Raw genomic sequence first — 17,135 nt, 5'->3', positions numbered from 1 at the left:
GGTATATGATTTTTAATCAACTGTTACTTAAGAGGAACTATTGCATAATGATTAAAAGCATGGGCTCTGGAGCCTGACTGCCTGGGTTTGAATACTGGTCCAGACTCCTAATAGGAGCATGACCCCTGGGTAAGTTACTTAATTTTTCTGTGCTTTAGTTTCTTCATATTTAAAATACAGATAAGAAGGTTATTATCTCCTAGAGTTCTTGTGATGATTAAATAGTTACTAACATGTTAAGCACTTAGAATAGCATGTAGCCCAGAGTAAGTAACTATTGGCTCTTATCATTATTACTTGAAGCGAAGTTTCATTGAACTATCATAATGAATTTGAAAGGATACCAAATGTATCAATGTTCTTTCTAGATAACTGAAAATCCCAAGAAGAAATTGTCGGTTTTAAATCACCATTTTATAAGACACCCAGCAAAACATTTCGAGGAAAATCCAGCAATAATTTCTGACTTAACAGGTTAGTGGTAATGGTGTGTTTTAATTTTAAGTAGAGTTTTATTATTTTTATTAACAGTCAGTCTTTGAAACTGGGATACTTCAGGTACTGTAATCTTACTATATTGTGTTAATTTCTCTATGATGGTTTTTTCGAAATTCTTGGTTAAGGAAGGGAAAAAATAGAAAAGCAATTGGTAAGAAGTTGCTGGTAAAAATTTTGTCCTAAAGCTAACATGGCAAGTTGAAAAATTTAAAAGATCGAGTTAAATGTCTGTATTCTCCTGACAGTGACATAAAATAAATGCCGTATTATTCTTGACTCAGAACCTCACTATCAGGCATTCTTCAATTTTCTTTTGAATTAAAAGCATATGTTTTGCTGGTAAATCTTTCTTTTAAATATAATACTTGTCATACACTATTTATTTACTTGTCTTGTTTGGAAAATGAAATATTGATTTCCTTCTAGTGGTACTTCCTTAGAGTTAAGGATGCCAAATAGATTTAAAATGCTTTACTTGCTGTGAATGCTGGTTAGTGATGAGTATATAGAGAACATCTCACTAGATTTTTTTATTTTAAAGTAGCCAGTGTTCTGGAAACCACTTCTCTTTCAAATCCTGTTATGATTGAGAAGTATTTCACCAGCATTCAATAAAAGAAATTGTTTAATCTATCTATCTATCTATCTATCTATCTATCTATCTATCTATCTATCTATCTATCTATCTACATATATATATATATGTCAAATAAATTAATTTCCTTTTACCTTAGGGACATCTATGTGGGTTCCAGTAAAAGTGTCAAAATGGACCTATGTGGCTTACAATGTGAGTATACCACCAATGGACTGCTTTTACTTTTTTTAAAAAAAATTTAGTACTTATCTTTAAAAGCTAAAGACTCTTTAAAAAAGATAATTACATATCATTTTCCCACAATAAAGCAATTTAATAGTAATTTCTTAATAATAAATATCTAGTTGGTGTTCAGTTTCATAGTTTTGTAACTGTAAAATTTGTTGTTTCTTTTTCAGTTTTTTTAAATCAGGATACAAACAAGATCCACATAGTATTTGTTGAATGTCTCTTATTCCTCTTTTAATCTCCAATATTTACTTCACCACCATTTTTTTCCTTGCTGTTTATTTGCTGAGGAGAAAAAAAGTCATTTGTCCTGTAAAATTTCGGTCTTAATTTTCTGATTGCATTTTTGTGTTGTCACTGAATATGTTCCTTTGCCTACTCTTTTCCTGTGACTTACTAGTTGGATCTAGAAGCTTGATCAGATTCAGGTTTTTGTGTTTGCTAGACTCTTTTTTTGTGATGTTAGCAGCTATTGATGAATAATGCCTAGAGTCACTAATTCATTTAGGGGATTCAAAAATGATGATACTCTAATTTGAATATTCCTTCTTTATTAACTGGAACACTATATAGAAAAACTCCTCTTTATTTACTAAATTTGTCAAAAGTGGAACAAATCATAAAGGAAAAAAATGATCATAGCTTGAATCTTTGGTTCTTATAAGCACTGGTTTTCAGAATAGTGAGTTGTATTATGAACTCATGTATCTAAGGATATTTGTATCTGTCTAAACTGAAACACTAAAATTGTTCTATTTTTGATATTAAAGGCGATATTAGAATTGTTCTATCTTTGACCAGTGTAAGCCATTTCAAGTGAGGCTTCAGAATCTCTTTGATACAGTTGTCTCTTTAGTTGTCTTCGACAGTTTTCTCACTATCTAGTATGAAAAGATGTTTCAGAGCTTTTTGAATATCTCCTGCCTTAGACCTTGAATCAACTATTTTCTCTAAGGAACTATTCTGATATTTGGGAAATTACACCCCAAAACCATTATCTGGGCACTAGAGATGTTTATGGCTAGTAGGCTAGCATTTCTAGGCCTTTTCAATGAACAGAGAGCTAAGAAATGTATTTTATCTTTAACATAAGGCCAAAGAACCAAACCAAAACAAAACATGTGCATTCATACTGATACTTTTAAGACAAATTCAGGACTACAAGGTTTTTATCTGATTTCTCTATCTTACATCTGTATTATCTTCCCACTTCTAGAATATTGGTTCTCAGCAGCACCAGGAATAATAGAATTAGAAAATTAATGATTGCCTTATCTGGATTTTTGGATGATGAAATTACCTACTCTTGTGATAGTTTTATTGTGTTTTCTTTCTTTTTTTAGGAATCTGATAAAATATATTTTACATTTCCTCTTGCAAATCATAGAAAAATCTACACTCATGCCTATTGTCAGAGCACGATGCTGGTAAGCTAACTGTTACATTTTATGTAAATTTAAAAGGCTAACTGTTCACTTTTTAAATTCAACTACTATCTGTACATCTCATCTTTAGCTATATACTCTTACTAAAAATCTAATTAGTTGAAAATATTTGTCTTTAACAGAGTTTTGATTGAAAAGTATTCATTAAAATGTTTCTGTAGCTAATAATGTACACTGATCTATTATACCACTTAGTTGGTAGATTTTGCCACTTGATATATAATAAAGCATTTAGAAAAGATGGTTGGCAGGCATTGTGGACTAGGTGCTAATGAATACTAATTTTAATGGGATTACCAGAGTTTTGCATCCCTCACAGACTAGCATCTCTCAGCCTAAAATCTGGATGGGCAATTCATCCCACAAGATTCGGGTCCTGAGAGTGAAAATATTCATATTCAGTACTAAATTTCACATCAGAGTATCTGTATTATACTGAGAAAAATCCTTGCCAAAGTGCAAATTGTCCATTTGGCTTATTGGAGGATCCCTTTTCTGTAATTAATGTCCATGGGTATTAATTAGCATAAGGTCATATGGTGAATTTAAAACCATCTCCTCAGTTTTTATTATAGAAGTTTTCAAACAAAAGTAGAGAGAGAATACAATAACAAATTGTCATGGAACCATTGCATACAGCTTTAACAGTTATCAATTCTCTGCCATTCTAACTTCATTTGTCCCTTCCGCACTTTTTTTTTTTTTGACTGAATAATTTTTTTAAAGCAAATTCTAGGCATTTTATCCTTTTATCCATAAACACTTCGATATATTTTTCTAACAAGTAAGAATTTTACACGTAACCACAACACCATTATTTTCATCCAAAAAATTACAAATTTCTTAATGTCATTGATATCCAGTCCATGTTCAGTTTTCCTCTGCTCAATTATGTTTAAGTTGGTGTGTTTGAATCAGAAGCCAAAGGGTGTACATTGCATTTGATTCATGGATTTTAACTCTTTTATTTGTTAAAGAAGGGTAATGTGCTCTCTCCAGAATTTTCCATCTTCTGGGGTTAGGTGATTGTATTCTTGTGGTGTCTTTTAACATGTATTTCTATCCCTTATGTTTTCTGTAAAATGGTAGTTAGATCTAAAATCTCGATTAGATTCAGATGAAATTTTTGTGTCAAGAATGTTTTATAAGTAGAGCTGTGTATCTTATCAGGGTGTATATAATATCTGCTTGTCACGCTTTTAATAACTTAAAGTCTTACCAGTGGACTTAGGTGTTACCAGTGTGAGTCATCCATTATGAAGTTCCTAATCAATCTTTTATCTAATGGTTTTAGTTGCCATTGAGGTCTGTAGGCAGATTTTTTTTTTTTTTTCTTTAGAACTGCATTTTATGATCAAGTAGCATTTTCTTTTCTGTGTACTTCTGGAGTTAGTCGGCAATTCCTGAGTGACTTTTTCTAAGGTTTTCAATAGTTTTTGTAATTAGTTAGGGATGTTATTGTTCTACTGTGTTGGGTTATATCAACACAGTGTTTTAGGGTGGGCTTGAATAATACTTTATTCTGTTCATTGATGAATGAGTCGGAATTCCCTGTACACTGAAGTAAGTAGTGTGGAATATTGGCAATATTCATAATAAGGGCTATCTTTGAGGATAGGTTCCCTTAGTAGCTGCAAAAACCCATTATGAACGTGGGTTGGATCTTGAGAGGCTGCTAGATTTTCTAGATTTAAAGCAGTGTAGGCTATGCAGATTTGTTTTGTTGCTTTGCTTCATGTGACATTATTGTTCTGAGAAGCATAGGTAGTAACCAATACAGAAGTCACACAAGTATTTTGCCAACAGTAGAGAGCAGAGAAATACCATATTATTTTTTGTTTGTTTCATTCAGCTTTCGTTTCTTTATTCTTGAAAAATGTCTTAACATTTTATTAAGTTTCATGAGGGCACAAACTATGTCTGCTTTTTCTTTTCCTTGAGGGCATAATTCCTTTCTCAGTTGCGTAGAAGTTATCTGCCTGGTAATCAAATGAGACCTCAAATGATAAGCTAAAAGGCTGTACTTAGATTGTTATTTTTAATTACTTGGCTCTGGGTTTTTTTGTTTGTTGGTTGGTCTAAGAGTGCACCTCTAGTTGTTCATTTCTCTATTTTTGTTAAAATATATGTTACTTACTGACTATGTAACTACCTAAAGTATGGACTTTGCCAAACTCTGAAAACATTGGTTCAAAAATTAGAAATGCTTAGGTAATATACTGTGGAGAGATCCCATCAGGTCACTCTTTCTCATACTGCTACTCTAGGTTACTTGTTTACCTATCTTGTTGACATTAGACTTCTTTGCCTACCCTTGACCTATTTGACTTTTGAGAGGATCTTGGATACATTGCTAAATAGTAAGTTGCTATTTTATGTTTCCATTGTGCCTACTGACCCTATCATAAAACAGTAAAATATTGACAATGCCTATTTTACATAATTATTTTCTACAATATTTAGTGCGCTTTGTTTGTGTTATTAACCAACAGGATACAAATAGTTGGATTTTTGGCTGCATAAACAGCACTTCTATGTGGTGAGTCTTTTGAACCTCTATTGGTCATTTTTCTCAACAGAAACAATACTCACGTATCACACTTTCACAGTAGCTTCATACATGGTGCTATACTATATTACAGTATTGATTTTAAGTAAAAAAAAAAAAAAAGGAAATTAGCATACCAGTAATTTTTTTAAACATTGAAAGAGTTGGTTGCTAGGAAAAACACTTTTTTTGTTCCCAAAGGGTCTATGTGGATAGAATGTATTAGATTAGACTTGTTAAACTTCATTTCATTAGAACTCTCCCTGATACTAGGTCTGTAGATGGTTTCTTTTTCCTCTGAAGCTTATTTATAATTTATAATACTTTAACATTATATACTGTAATATTATATTTATATAATAATATATTTGTCTTCTAATTATACTTTCATATTTATTTCATAGCCGGCAAGGGGTTGATTTGTCATGGAAAGCTGAACTGCTGCCAACAATTAAGGTAAATTATGGCTTTAGAATTTTAATATTTAGTTGAAAAAGTACTTGAGCCAATAGGCAATTTAGAATGTGCTCTTTTATTAATTCATCTAGGTATTAAATAAACTTGAGATTTGCTAATCTTCATTTTAGAAATATTTTCTCTAGAAATGAAAAAATTTGAAGGAGGATAACGTGATTTTTTTCCTAATTTTCAGAAGTAAAATCTAAGTTAACAATGATCTAAATTAAATTAAATCTATCTGTTATAGCATCATACCAAGAGCTAGATAAATTTTTAAAATTTGTTGTGAGAGTATGTTTGGAACGGTCTATCCTAAAATATGAGCTGAGTAGTGTATTTAGAATTCATTTCCTGAGAGGACCTACAGTCAGGAAGCGAGCATCTCAAAGAGACACAAAATCATTTTCCAGATCAACATCAGTTTGTGGTCAAGCATTTTGATAATGATCTACTTTTTCTAGTACTCATGGAATTTATTTAATAGTTGTTAGTGATTTCCTTAAGCAACTCTGCTAGGTCAGCAACCCTTTTTTACAAAAGGCTAATTTGCATCTCAAAAGCTATTATGGAGAATGTAAAATAAGTCTAAAATTTGATGAAAAAATCTGTTTTAATTTCCTAATTATATTTGTTATAACTAATAATCTCATGTCAGAACGGATAGTTTTCAGAATTCAAATAAATCTATACTTTAAAAATAAAATATGTTTTCATAATGAATAGAGTCATAGACTTGAAAGTAAAGTCATCCTGTTGGTCCCAATCATCTCCTACTGCAATTCAGTTACTTAGTTGTGCTTATTGTTTATATACAGTCAACTCTGTTACACCAACAGAGAGGAGCTTAAACATACTGAGAGGAATGGTAACAGAATGAATAATTGCAGTCACTTACACTTGACTTTGGAATGGTTGCAATTATTTTTTCTGTCACCTTGGTCACTCTTACTTTGTGGATATTAATTCATTTGGCTTTGTATTTATGAAACAAATACTGTAAGGAAGTAATTTGACTCATATAAACATGTTTAAGGTCTTTCACTGGTTTTATCTTTACATTTTAGGCAGGAGCAAAATGAAAGTATTAGGATATACTTACTGATCAATTCATAAAATATATTAAATATTTTCTTGAATATCCATTTTGGATATACTATCCATTCTGTAATTTAAAAGTTAGGAAGCAATAAATGATTTTTAAAAGCCTGATAAAATGTTACTTTGCTCCTTTTTTCTTAAAAGATATTTCTTGTATTATTTTTTTAATTTCAGAGATTAAACAATATATTCATCTAGTTCTAGGCCCCTGTGTTGTTTGTTCTTAATGTAAGAAACAGGTGGCTGAACAGCAAGAGAACAAACTCTTCCAGCTCCTTACTTTTTATAGTTAATACTAGAAGAGATTGCCAGGCAGCATTACAAGTGTACTAGAATTTATGGGGGGGGGGGGGGAGAATGAAAGAGAGAAGTTAGAAAACAAGGATTACAATATTCTGTAATCTTAAATGTCTTCAGTTGAAGAGTATTGTAATTATTAAAGTCAAATAAACTTTTCCATTATAATGAAAATCAAAATTACATGTAATATGTGTTACCATTTATAAAAAGTACACAGAATTACTTTCTCATGAAGTTGAAGGGAATGGAAAGATTAAAGTGAAAAAATGTTGTGGATTTTATTCATATTTATATAATTGATGAGAATCATTTCACTTTTGGCATCTCTGCTGACTGTACTGTTAATAAATAGATGGAAGCCTCCAGAAAGCACTTGTAAATTCAATTTTTAAAGACCAATCACATGGACCTTTTCTGTCATTGGTACAATGAAGAAGTTTCTAAACACACAAACACAGAAAGCCAAGAATTTAGTAAGGACTTATTGCTAAAAACAAACAAAAAAATTAACTTTCAAAAGAAATCTAAGTTTTATGAGACAAATTACCCAGTCACTGCCTGATTAAATTGTATTTTGGCACCATAGCATTGCCTTACACACAACGGCAGAACTTCAAGGGTTTCTGACATCTCAGCTGGCTCATGTTTGATTTCCTCTGGGTGGTGCCTCAGCATTAAAGGCATTTTACTCTTGCAGCTTTACTAAAACTGAAAAATTTTCAAACTTCATATTAATCTTACCTGTCAACATAATGATTTGATGAATATTATTATATTGTCAAATTTCTACTGACAACATTGTAACTATGTTGGAACTTAACTTTACAAGGAAATGTATTTTGACATGGATTCTTTTTAAAAGTATTCTGATCCTAAAAAAAGAATATTGAGAAAAATGTTACTCTTGAGAATAAATAACAAAAGCTGTTAGAGTGGACAGTTACACGGAATATCCATGGTTCTTTCTAATTAATTTGTCTTTCATACTATCTATTATCTGTCTGGTTGGTCTCAGGTGCCTATGCTGTGGTTTATGTGGCCCTTTTAAGACCGTTTCATTTATATTAGAATATATGTCTGTTGCAGAGACTTTGCTGAGTTGAGGTGAAGCCCAGGAGTTTTTTTAACAAGCACTCCCAAGTAAATCTGATCAGGTTGTTAGAGGGCCACTCATTGGCAGGCAGTTCTTTAGCTTCAGAACCTCTGCCTGGACTTGCCCACACAGGTGCATCTGAAGAACAATGGAGAAAGTTAAGTATCTGCAGAAATTTCTTAATGCATACAAATTGTTAACAACATATAAATACTCCCAACCCTACATGTACTTCCAGGAAAAAAAACTGTATTTGGTGGCTTCCTTTTCATTAAATAGGCCAGTCTCCTATCTACTTATTCCTCAAAATATGGACTGTAGGATCTGGTCTTAATTCTCTTGAACAGAATAGATGTTCGATTGGTGAGGTGTATTATTAGCCTTACTGTGCCTTCATGTCATTTACTGAAATAAGTTCCAGGGGATGATAGTCATATACATCATTAGCCACCAAGTCTGTACTACTTGGGGTAGATCACAGTCTTTTGAGATTAAGTTCTAACTCTTCTATCATATTTAGCATTCAGTCATTTATCAGCTGTTGAGTCTCTGTCATATACTACCAAAATAAATATAGATGTAATACTGTAACATTACAAAACAAATAGACAAATTATAAAAAGAAAGACCAAATCTGGAAATAATTATGTAAAATATTTAAATTTAGTGTTAAATGTCATTTGTTTTTACATGAATGGACACAGTTCAAGGAATATTTTTGGTGATCCATATTTACATAATTATTAGGAATTTGACTTTCAGCAGGATTAACCCGAAATTGTAAACATGGGCATCTTATGAAGTATTGAACATAAAGTTTGAAATCTGTGTTTTTGTAACTTATTGAGTAAGAAATAGTGTTTGCAATTTATTTTTCTTTTAATGTTCTTTAATCTCTAAATACCCTAAGAAATAATATCAGCTTTTTACTTTCATCTTTTTTTTTAGTCTCTGACGTTAAGACTTCAAGACTATCCATCTTTGTCTCATCTTGTTGTTTATGTGCCATCTATTCATGGAAGTAAGGTAACAAATGGATTGAGGGTTGTTATCAGAATGTTTTGGGAAAATTCATGCTAAATATTTAAGTTGGTTTTTGATGACTTCTTCAGCACAGGGCTTATCTAAAACGATAGCCACTTTGGTGATTCACCTAAGATAGTTAGGATCAGCTACTCTAACTTGAACTAAGCAGAATAAACCCAAGTCTCCTTGTTCCAAGTGGGATTTAGTTATACTTGTATCAGTCTTTCAAAATCTTCTATTACAACTGAAAAAAGAGAAACAAAATGTTGATTATTGAGTGCCCGTTTATGTGTAAACTCTATGCCAGGAATGATAGAAGGCACACAAATGAGGAAGAAGCAAACCCTGTTCTCAAAAAGCTAAATACTCTTGGGGAAGAGAAATATATTTGGAAATAGGGAAGAGTGACGATACAAGAGGTACCTAAAAATATATATCAAATCAGAATATAGCAAACATATGACAAGTGTAGATTTTTTCTCAGCCATGCTGAAGCCACATATTCAGTCTGTCTCGATGCCAGAACCCACTAAGAGACGATGATACTGGGAACCAAAGGCTGGGAGGGATTCAAGGTGAAGGTCCGGGGCTTGCCTTGGTCTTGCTTGGCTGATGAAGTGCTGCAGTTTTTTTCTGACTGCAAAATTCAAAATGGGGTCTAGGGATTCATCTCATCTACACCAGAGAAGGCAGACCGAGTGGCGAGGCTTTTGTTGAACTTGAATCAGGAGGTGAAGTCCAATTGACCCAGAAAAAAGACAGAGAAACTGTGCGACACAGATATGTTGAAGCATTCAAGTCAAACAACGTTGAAATGGATTGGGTGTTGAAGCATACTGGTCCAAATAGTCCTGACACGCCCAATGATGGCTTTGCACGGCTTAGAGGACTACCCTTTGGATGTAGCAAGGAAGAAATTGTTCAGTTCTTCTCAGGGTTGGAAATTGTGCCAAATGGAATAACATTGCCGGAGCCCTTCCAGGGGAGGAGTATGGGAGAGGCCTTCGTGCAATTTGCTTCCCGGGAAATAGCTGAAAAGACTCTAAAGAAACACAAGGAAAGAAGAGGGCAGAGGTATATCGAAATCTTTAAGAGCAGTCCAGCTGAAGTTTGAACTCACTATGATCCACCACGAAAGCTTACGGCCATGGAGCGTCCAGGTCCCTATGACAGACCTGGGGCTGGAAGAGGGTTTAACAGCGTGGACACGGGAACTGGCGTTGAAAGGATGAGGCATGGTGCTTATGGAGGCTATGATAATTATAATGGCTATAATAATGGCTATGGATTGGGGTCAGATAGATTTGGAAGAGACCTCAATTATTCTTTTTTCAGGAATGTCGGACCACAGATATGGGGATGGTGGCTCTACTTTCCAGAGCACAACAGACACTGTGCACATGTGGGGATTACCTTACAAAGCTACTGAGAATGACATTTATAATTTTTTCTCACCACTCCACTCTGTGAGAGTACATATTGAAATTGGTCTTGATGGCAGAGTAACTGGTCAAGTAGATGTTTGAGTTTGCAACTCATGAAGATGGCTGTGGCAGCTATGTCAAAAGACAAAGAAAATATGCAACACAGATATTTAGAACTCTTCTTGAATTCTACAGCAGGAGCAAGCATTGGTGCTTCTGGTAGCCAAATAATGGAAGGCATGGGCTTGTCAAATCAGTCCAGTTATGGGGGCCCGGCAAGCCAGCAGCTGGGTGGAGGTTATTGAGGCAGCTGTGGCAGCCAGAGCAGCAAGAGTGGATATGACCAAGTTTTACAGGAAAACTCCAGTGATTTTCAATCAAACATTGCATAGGCAGCCAAGGAGAAGTGAACAGCAGCTACTACCGTGTTTCCCTGAAAATAAGACCTAGCCAGACCATCAACTCTAATGCGTCTTTTGGAGCAAAAATTAATATAAGACCCAGTCTTATTTTACTATAATATAAGACTGGGTATAATATAATATAATATAATATAATATAATATAATATAATATAATATAATATAAATTAATATAATATAATACTTGGTCTTATGTTAATTTTTGCTCCAAAAGGCGCATTAGAACGGATGGTCCAGCTAGGTCTTATTTTCTGGGAAACATAGTATAATGGCGGAAGCCATGCATCTATGGGCGTGAACGGAATGGGAGGGATGTCTATCGTGTCCAGTATGAGGGGTGGGTGGGAAATGTAACCAGCCCCATCACTGACTCCTAGGCAACATTTTTTAAAGAAAGAAACAAAACTTAAGTTTAACAGTTTTGCAATACCAGCTTGTGATTTATGCTTACTCTAAGTGGAAATTAGGATTGTTTTAAAGACTTTCAGTTCAGTATTTTTGAACACAAACATTCATCTAGGATGTAACAACTAAGTTGAGTATAACTGTTAAACAATTTTTAGCTTTTCTCAAGTTAGTTCTATTGTAGGATGTACTTAAGCAGTAAGTGTATTTAGGTTAAAGCAGTTGAATTATGTTAAATGTTGCTCTTACATCACATTACATTGAACACTTCGGGTGTCTGTTGAAAGACAGGCTTTTTTGTAAAACTCAGTATGGGAGCTGTGTCTACAATTAAAAGTGAAACATTTGGCATGTTTGTTAATTCTAGTTTCATTTAATAACTTCTAACGCACGCAAATTTAAGCTTGTTTTAAGTTAAAGGGGAAAATTTGAGACGCAATACCAATACTTTAGGGTTTTGGTCTTGGTATTTGTATGAAATTCTGAGGCCTTGATTTAAATCTTTCATTGTATTGTGATTTCCTTTTAGGGGTATTGCACTAAGTGAAACTTGTCAAATAAATATTCCTTTTAAAAACAAAACAAACAAAACCAAAAACAAAAAAAGGAAAGTGTAAAGAGGGCAAATATCTCTGATTGATGGAATCAAGAAAGGCTTTATTATGAGGTGAACTTAAAATTGTCTTAGAGGATACTTAAGGTTCCTATAGGTAGAATGAACATTCTAGACCTGTGCTATTCAATAAGGGGGTCACTAGCATGTATGACTATTTAAACTTAATAAAATAAGATTAAAAATTCAGTTCCTTGACTGTACTAACAACATTCAAGATGCTAAATAGAAGCATCATTGCAGAAAGTTATCATGAACAGCACTGTTGAGAGAGAGAAAAACAGTGGGAGCCAAGCATGAAAGTATGAAAGCCTGAGGTATGTTTAGAAAACAGTGAATAAGTAAATAGTAATTTTAACACGTTGCGTTCAGATCACGAGAATCTTCACGAGGGATTTAAACCCCGCCGTACACAACGTGTTAAAAGGATGGCCACCATGAGTAGAATAGTAATGGAAGAAAAGTCTGAAAAAGTACTTCATAGACATATTGTGGAAGATCTTAATTGGAAGATTCAGGATTTTACAGAATTAAGGAGTCAGTAGGGGGTTGAAAGATTTCACTATACTAGTAATGGGATCAGAGCTATTTTGGAAGATGGATCTATGGTATAGGATAGATTAGAAACACAGAGAATAGGCATTTCATAAGGAGTTATGAGAGCTTGTACTATGGAAGTGGAAGTAGAAATAAAATTGTGGTGATTTTTGAGAGAAGTAGGGGGTAAGGAAAAAGATGGAGGTAAAAGACCCTCTAGTACCCTTCCATATTTCACCCAACAAGCTTATCCTTTAAGATCTAGCCTAAGTATTCCTGTTTTCTTCCTGGACTCCTCCAGTAACCTCTTACTTACTCCCATGCTACTTTGTTTATAACTTATTTGAGGAATTTTTACACTGAATTGTAACTTATTTGTTTTTGTCTCCACTGCTATCACCATACTGTGAATTCTTTGAGAGTGAGGACCAGATATGTTTTATTCTACTTTGCATCTTCAACCTTTAGGTACTACCACATAAATGCTCAAATAATGTTTCTTGAAAGAGAAAGTTGATGAGATTTTTGGCCAAAATCATTAGGAAAATTTGAAAAAGGGGGGATGTGGTTGAGAATCATCTCAAAGATTGAATCTCACAAGTAGCTTAGAATGGATTCATTGTTTTGTTTTGCTTGGCTCAAGTGAGAGGGATTAGGTTGGTGCAAAAGTAAGTACGGTTTTTGCAATTATTTTTAACCTTTTAAAGCGCAATTACTTTTGCACCAACCTAATATTCAACATCTTCAATACTAAAAGCTCTCTTTAAGGGTTTTCCTGTCAGGCAAGTTGGTTTTGAATGAATTTAACATCTTTCGCAAACTTGGAAAGACTATCTCTGTTTATTCCAAGAAATTAATGAGTTTTAACAAACAGGAAATCATAGCAGCCTAATAAATGTGTAACATGCCTTAATGCTCTTTGGAAAGTAACACTTGCTGGTGCTACTGTTGCACACACCATCTTACTAGGGTGGTAACTTAGGCCTTTAGTAATTTTTGCAGGTCTGTCAGAGACTATCATCATAAGGATACATATATATATATATATATATATATATATATATATATATATACACACACACCGTTTAAAAGTATATATACACACAGTTTAAAAGTGTTTGAGGTAACTGACAATATAGTTTTCAAAATGCAAATGTGGAATTATCTGCATTTTTTTGATGACAGAAAACAAAATGAATCTACTAGAAATTTATTTACCTTGGTCGTTTCAAAGAGAGACACTTGAATTCTTTTTCTTGGGGAAGGGTTTAATTCCATAAAAAGCATGGCCAAATTTTTAAAACAATAATAAAAATTGTATTATTTAAGATACCTGTACAAAGTGATTTAAAATTCTGTCCCTATCTCGGGCAATAGCTAACTCAAAAATATTTTGTAAAAATATAATTAATAGTCCTGTTCAATAAATGATTTCTCTGACATTTTAGTAGCTGCTTTGTATAATGAAAATATGTGTTATTTGCCTTGTTAAGTAAAGAAGGAAAAATAAAAACAAAGCCCCTTAACATGTTTTTCCTTTAATTCCTTTGTGTGTACTACAGCGTAATAGCATTTTCCCTCATCTCTTTTTCACTTTCAAAAACAATAAAAAATTCATCCAAGAGGCAAACACAATAGTGCTGCACAATCCAGGGTGTAATTATTAGAAAAGCCTGGGATAGACCCCCCCGGCTTTCTGCTTTCTGTAGACAGCAAACTATTTGCTAGCTACAAGTAAGCATCAGATTAATTTCTTCTTTAGCTCCTATAGATAAAAGTAATAATGAAACTGTTCTTACTGCAGACAGCTGAGAGCAGAATTCCGTATGCCATTGTAAAAACAATTTATTAGAAATGTCATTACAAAAAATTGTACTGATGCAGATGTCACATTTTAGGTTTACTTTTTTTGAGATATCATTTATTTTTCTTGCTTCATACATAATAAACCTTTTTTCCACTTACTATAATCACTGTTTAGCCTAAAATAATCTTATACAGTAACATTAGCCATCTGTCAAAGAATGGCAGTACGTCTCCAAATGCCTTATGTAGTCTAATTAGACTGTAGATACTTAATAGATATGGAATTTTAAAAAAAGGAACAATGACACTTTCATTTTGACTATGAAAGTATTCAAATATATTATCTAAATCCCTAATTAATATTGAGTTAACCATGACTCTTAATACTTGGCTCGATCCTTTAATGCCCCTCTTCTAGAAACACCTAACACTAACTACAAGAAAACTTTGTATAGATCTGTTGTTACAGAAATGACCCTCTAATAATTTGTCTATCAACTTAAGCTTGTTTATCAAGCTTTCTTGGGTTAGCATCTCTACTTGAGGAATTCTTGCCATTTAAGTATAGCCAGAGTTAGAGTGTGACACACGATACCTTCTCCAAAGCTAAAGACTTTTATTTTCTCCTCAAACATCAAGTCAAGATATTTTACTATAAATTTAAATCTGTTTATTTCCTAATAAATCAATGTTTTATATTTTAGTTTGTTGTAGATTGTGAATTCTTTAAAAAAGAGAAAAGATCCATACAGCTCCCTGTAACTCATCTTTTTTCCTTTGGTAAGTATTTTGATTTTGGAAATCTTAAGAATTGCTTTTTTCTTTCACAGAGTGCTGATTTATTTTGCAAGTTAGCTGCAATAAAGCAGAGCCATGTAACAAGAGTATTGTTGCGTATTTCAAATGTGGTTCTTAGAATAACAATATGATGTGGACCAGTGGTTTGATTCTTATTTAATGTTGGGCCAGCAGTCATTTTCTGAGAAGTGAACTTGAAAAGAAATTTCTCCGTGATCACATACATTGGCAAGTAGTTGTGTGTTTGTGTGTGTGTCGTCATGTCAATTTATGCTAAATGTTGGCCCTTTTTTAAAAAGGCTTATTTATAAGGTATAAATTTTATCTGTCCTAAGAAGGTTTCAAAATTTCTCTAAATATATTTTTCACAATTTTTTTTATTGTGGTAAAATACACATAACTACATATTCTTTTAAATTTTATTATGAGATAATTTTAGACTTACAGAGAAGTTACAGAAAGAGTATAGAGTTCCTATATATCCTTCAGTCACATTTTAAAAATGTTAACCTCTTAAACAATGCAATTGTCAAAACTAAGAAATTAGCATTTGTATAATACTGTTCACTAAATTACAGGCTTTATTTGGTTTTCAGTAGTTTTTCCACCAATGTTCTTCTCCAGATTCCTACATTGCATGTAGTTGTTATGTTTCTTTAGTCTCCTCGAATCTTTGATAGTTCCTCAGTCTTTACTTGTTCATAATTTTGACACCTTTGACGAGTACCGGTCAGTTATTTTGTAGAATATCCCTCAATTTGGATTTGTCTGCTGTTTTCTTCTGATTAGTTGAGGTTCTGTATTTTGGCAAGAATATCACAGAAGTGATGGGTACTTCTCAGTGTATCATATCAAAGGACACATGATAGCACTGTATCTAATTAGAGGTGATGTTAACCTTGATCATTTGGTTAAGGTGGTGTCTGCCAGGTGTTTCCATTGTAAAGTTACTGCTTTCCTTTTTGTAATTAATAAATATCTTGGGAGAGATACTCTGAGATTAAGTATCCTGTTTTTCTTCAAAATAAACCACTAATCTTAGCATCCATTGATTCATCTAGCCTGAGGTAATTATTACTGGTATTCTATATGTATTGGAATGCTTCCTAAGGAGAAGTTGCCCTTTGTCCCTGATTTATTTATTTATTCCATTTTTATTTATGTCAGTAATGGACTCATGCATATTTATTTTATTCATTGGGTTATAATCCAATACTATTACATTTTTTTGCTTAAATTCTGCCGTTGGATGTTGGAATCTCTGTTTTCATTGGCTCTTGTGTCCTTCTATGCCATTTATGAAAACAATCTGTATTACTTGGTAGAGGAAACTTCTTTTAAGATCTTTATACCTCCCTTGGACCGCCCCCTTTTTTGTTTGATAGAAAAATACTCAGAACAATGCAGAAATGATAACTGTGAATCACTTAGCTCATTAAAGATAGCAAGCCTATAAAATAAGTGATCTACCAAGAAAGCGTACCTTTTTGAAATTGGAAATACAAGCTTGATTTTTTAAAAACATACATATGATTAAAAGGCATTATAAATGTTTTTGTCCAGAGTTTATTGAAGAAGGATCATATTTTTAGTTCATTCCTTCATATCAGAAGGCAGAATGTGTAAACTGTTTTTTAACATTAAAAATCTGTTGGTATCATTTTAACATTGTTTAAGCAATTGGTTCTTTTTCTTTTTTTTTATTCTTTGGTATTCTAAGCAATACAGTACTTTTAATTTAACAGGATTGACTTCAAGGAAAGTGATATTAAATACAAGTGGCCTATTCTATAATATAGAGCTTCTGAACTTTGGACAGGTAATTATCCTGACTATAG

The 17,135-nt window shown here is 33.0% G+C and overlaps 1 protein-coding gene and 1 pseudogene across 2 annotated transcripts in view; both read left to right on the top strand.

The window, feature by feature from the left end:
* The window catches only part of PGAP1 (post-GPI attachment to proteins inositol deacylase 1), a 62,199-nt gene that overhangs the window by 28,317 nt on the left and 16,747 nt on the right, over positions 1–17,135 (top strand). For both annotated transcript variants that reach the window (XM_019741321.3, XM_074339617.2), the window contains 8 exons: positions 369–474; positions 1,233–1,288; positions 2,668–2,751; positions 5,262–5,308; positions 5,722–5,773; positions 9,216–9,293; positions 15,204–15,279; positions 17,043–17,116. In XM_019741321.3, coding sequence (XP_019596880.1) covers positions 369–474; positions 1,233–1,288; positions 2,668–2,751; positions 5,262–5,308; positions 5,722–5,773; positions 9,216–9,293; positions 15,204–15,279; positions 17,043–17,116 — 573 coding nt within the window. The remainder of the gene's footprint in view (positions 1–368; positions 475–1,232; positions 1,289–2,667; positions 2,752–5,261; positions 5,309–5,721; positions 5,774–9,215; positions 9,294–15,203; positions 15,280–17,042; positions 17,117–17,135) is intronic.
* Positions 9,692–11,198, top strand: LOC109452414 (heterogeneous nuclear ribonucleoprotein H2-like; annotated as a pseudogene).

The sequence above is a fragment of the Rhinolophus sinicus genome, chromosome 17 (genome assembly GCF_057876585.1).
Source record: "Rhinolophus sinicus isolate RSI-liver-muscle chromosome 17, RSI-T2T, whole genome shotgun sequence".
In the NCBI taxonomy this organism is placed as follows: Eukaryota; Metazoa; Chordata; class Mammalia; order Chiroptera; family Rhinolophidae; genus Rhinolophus; species Rhinolophus sinicus.
The sequence above is the reverse complement of the archived record's forward strand: the minus strand, read 5'-3'. Positions and strand labels throughout refer to the sequence as shown.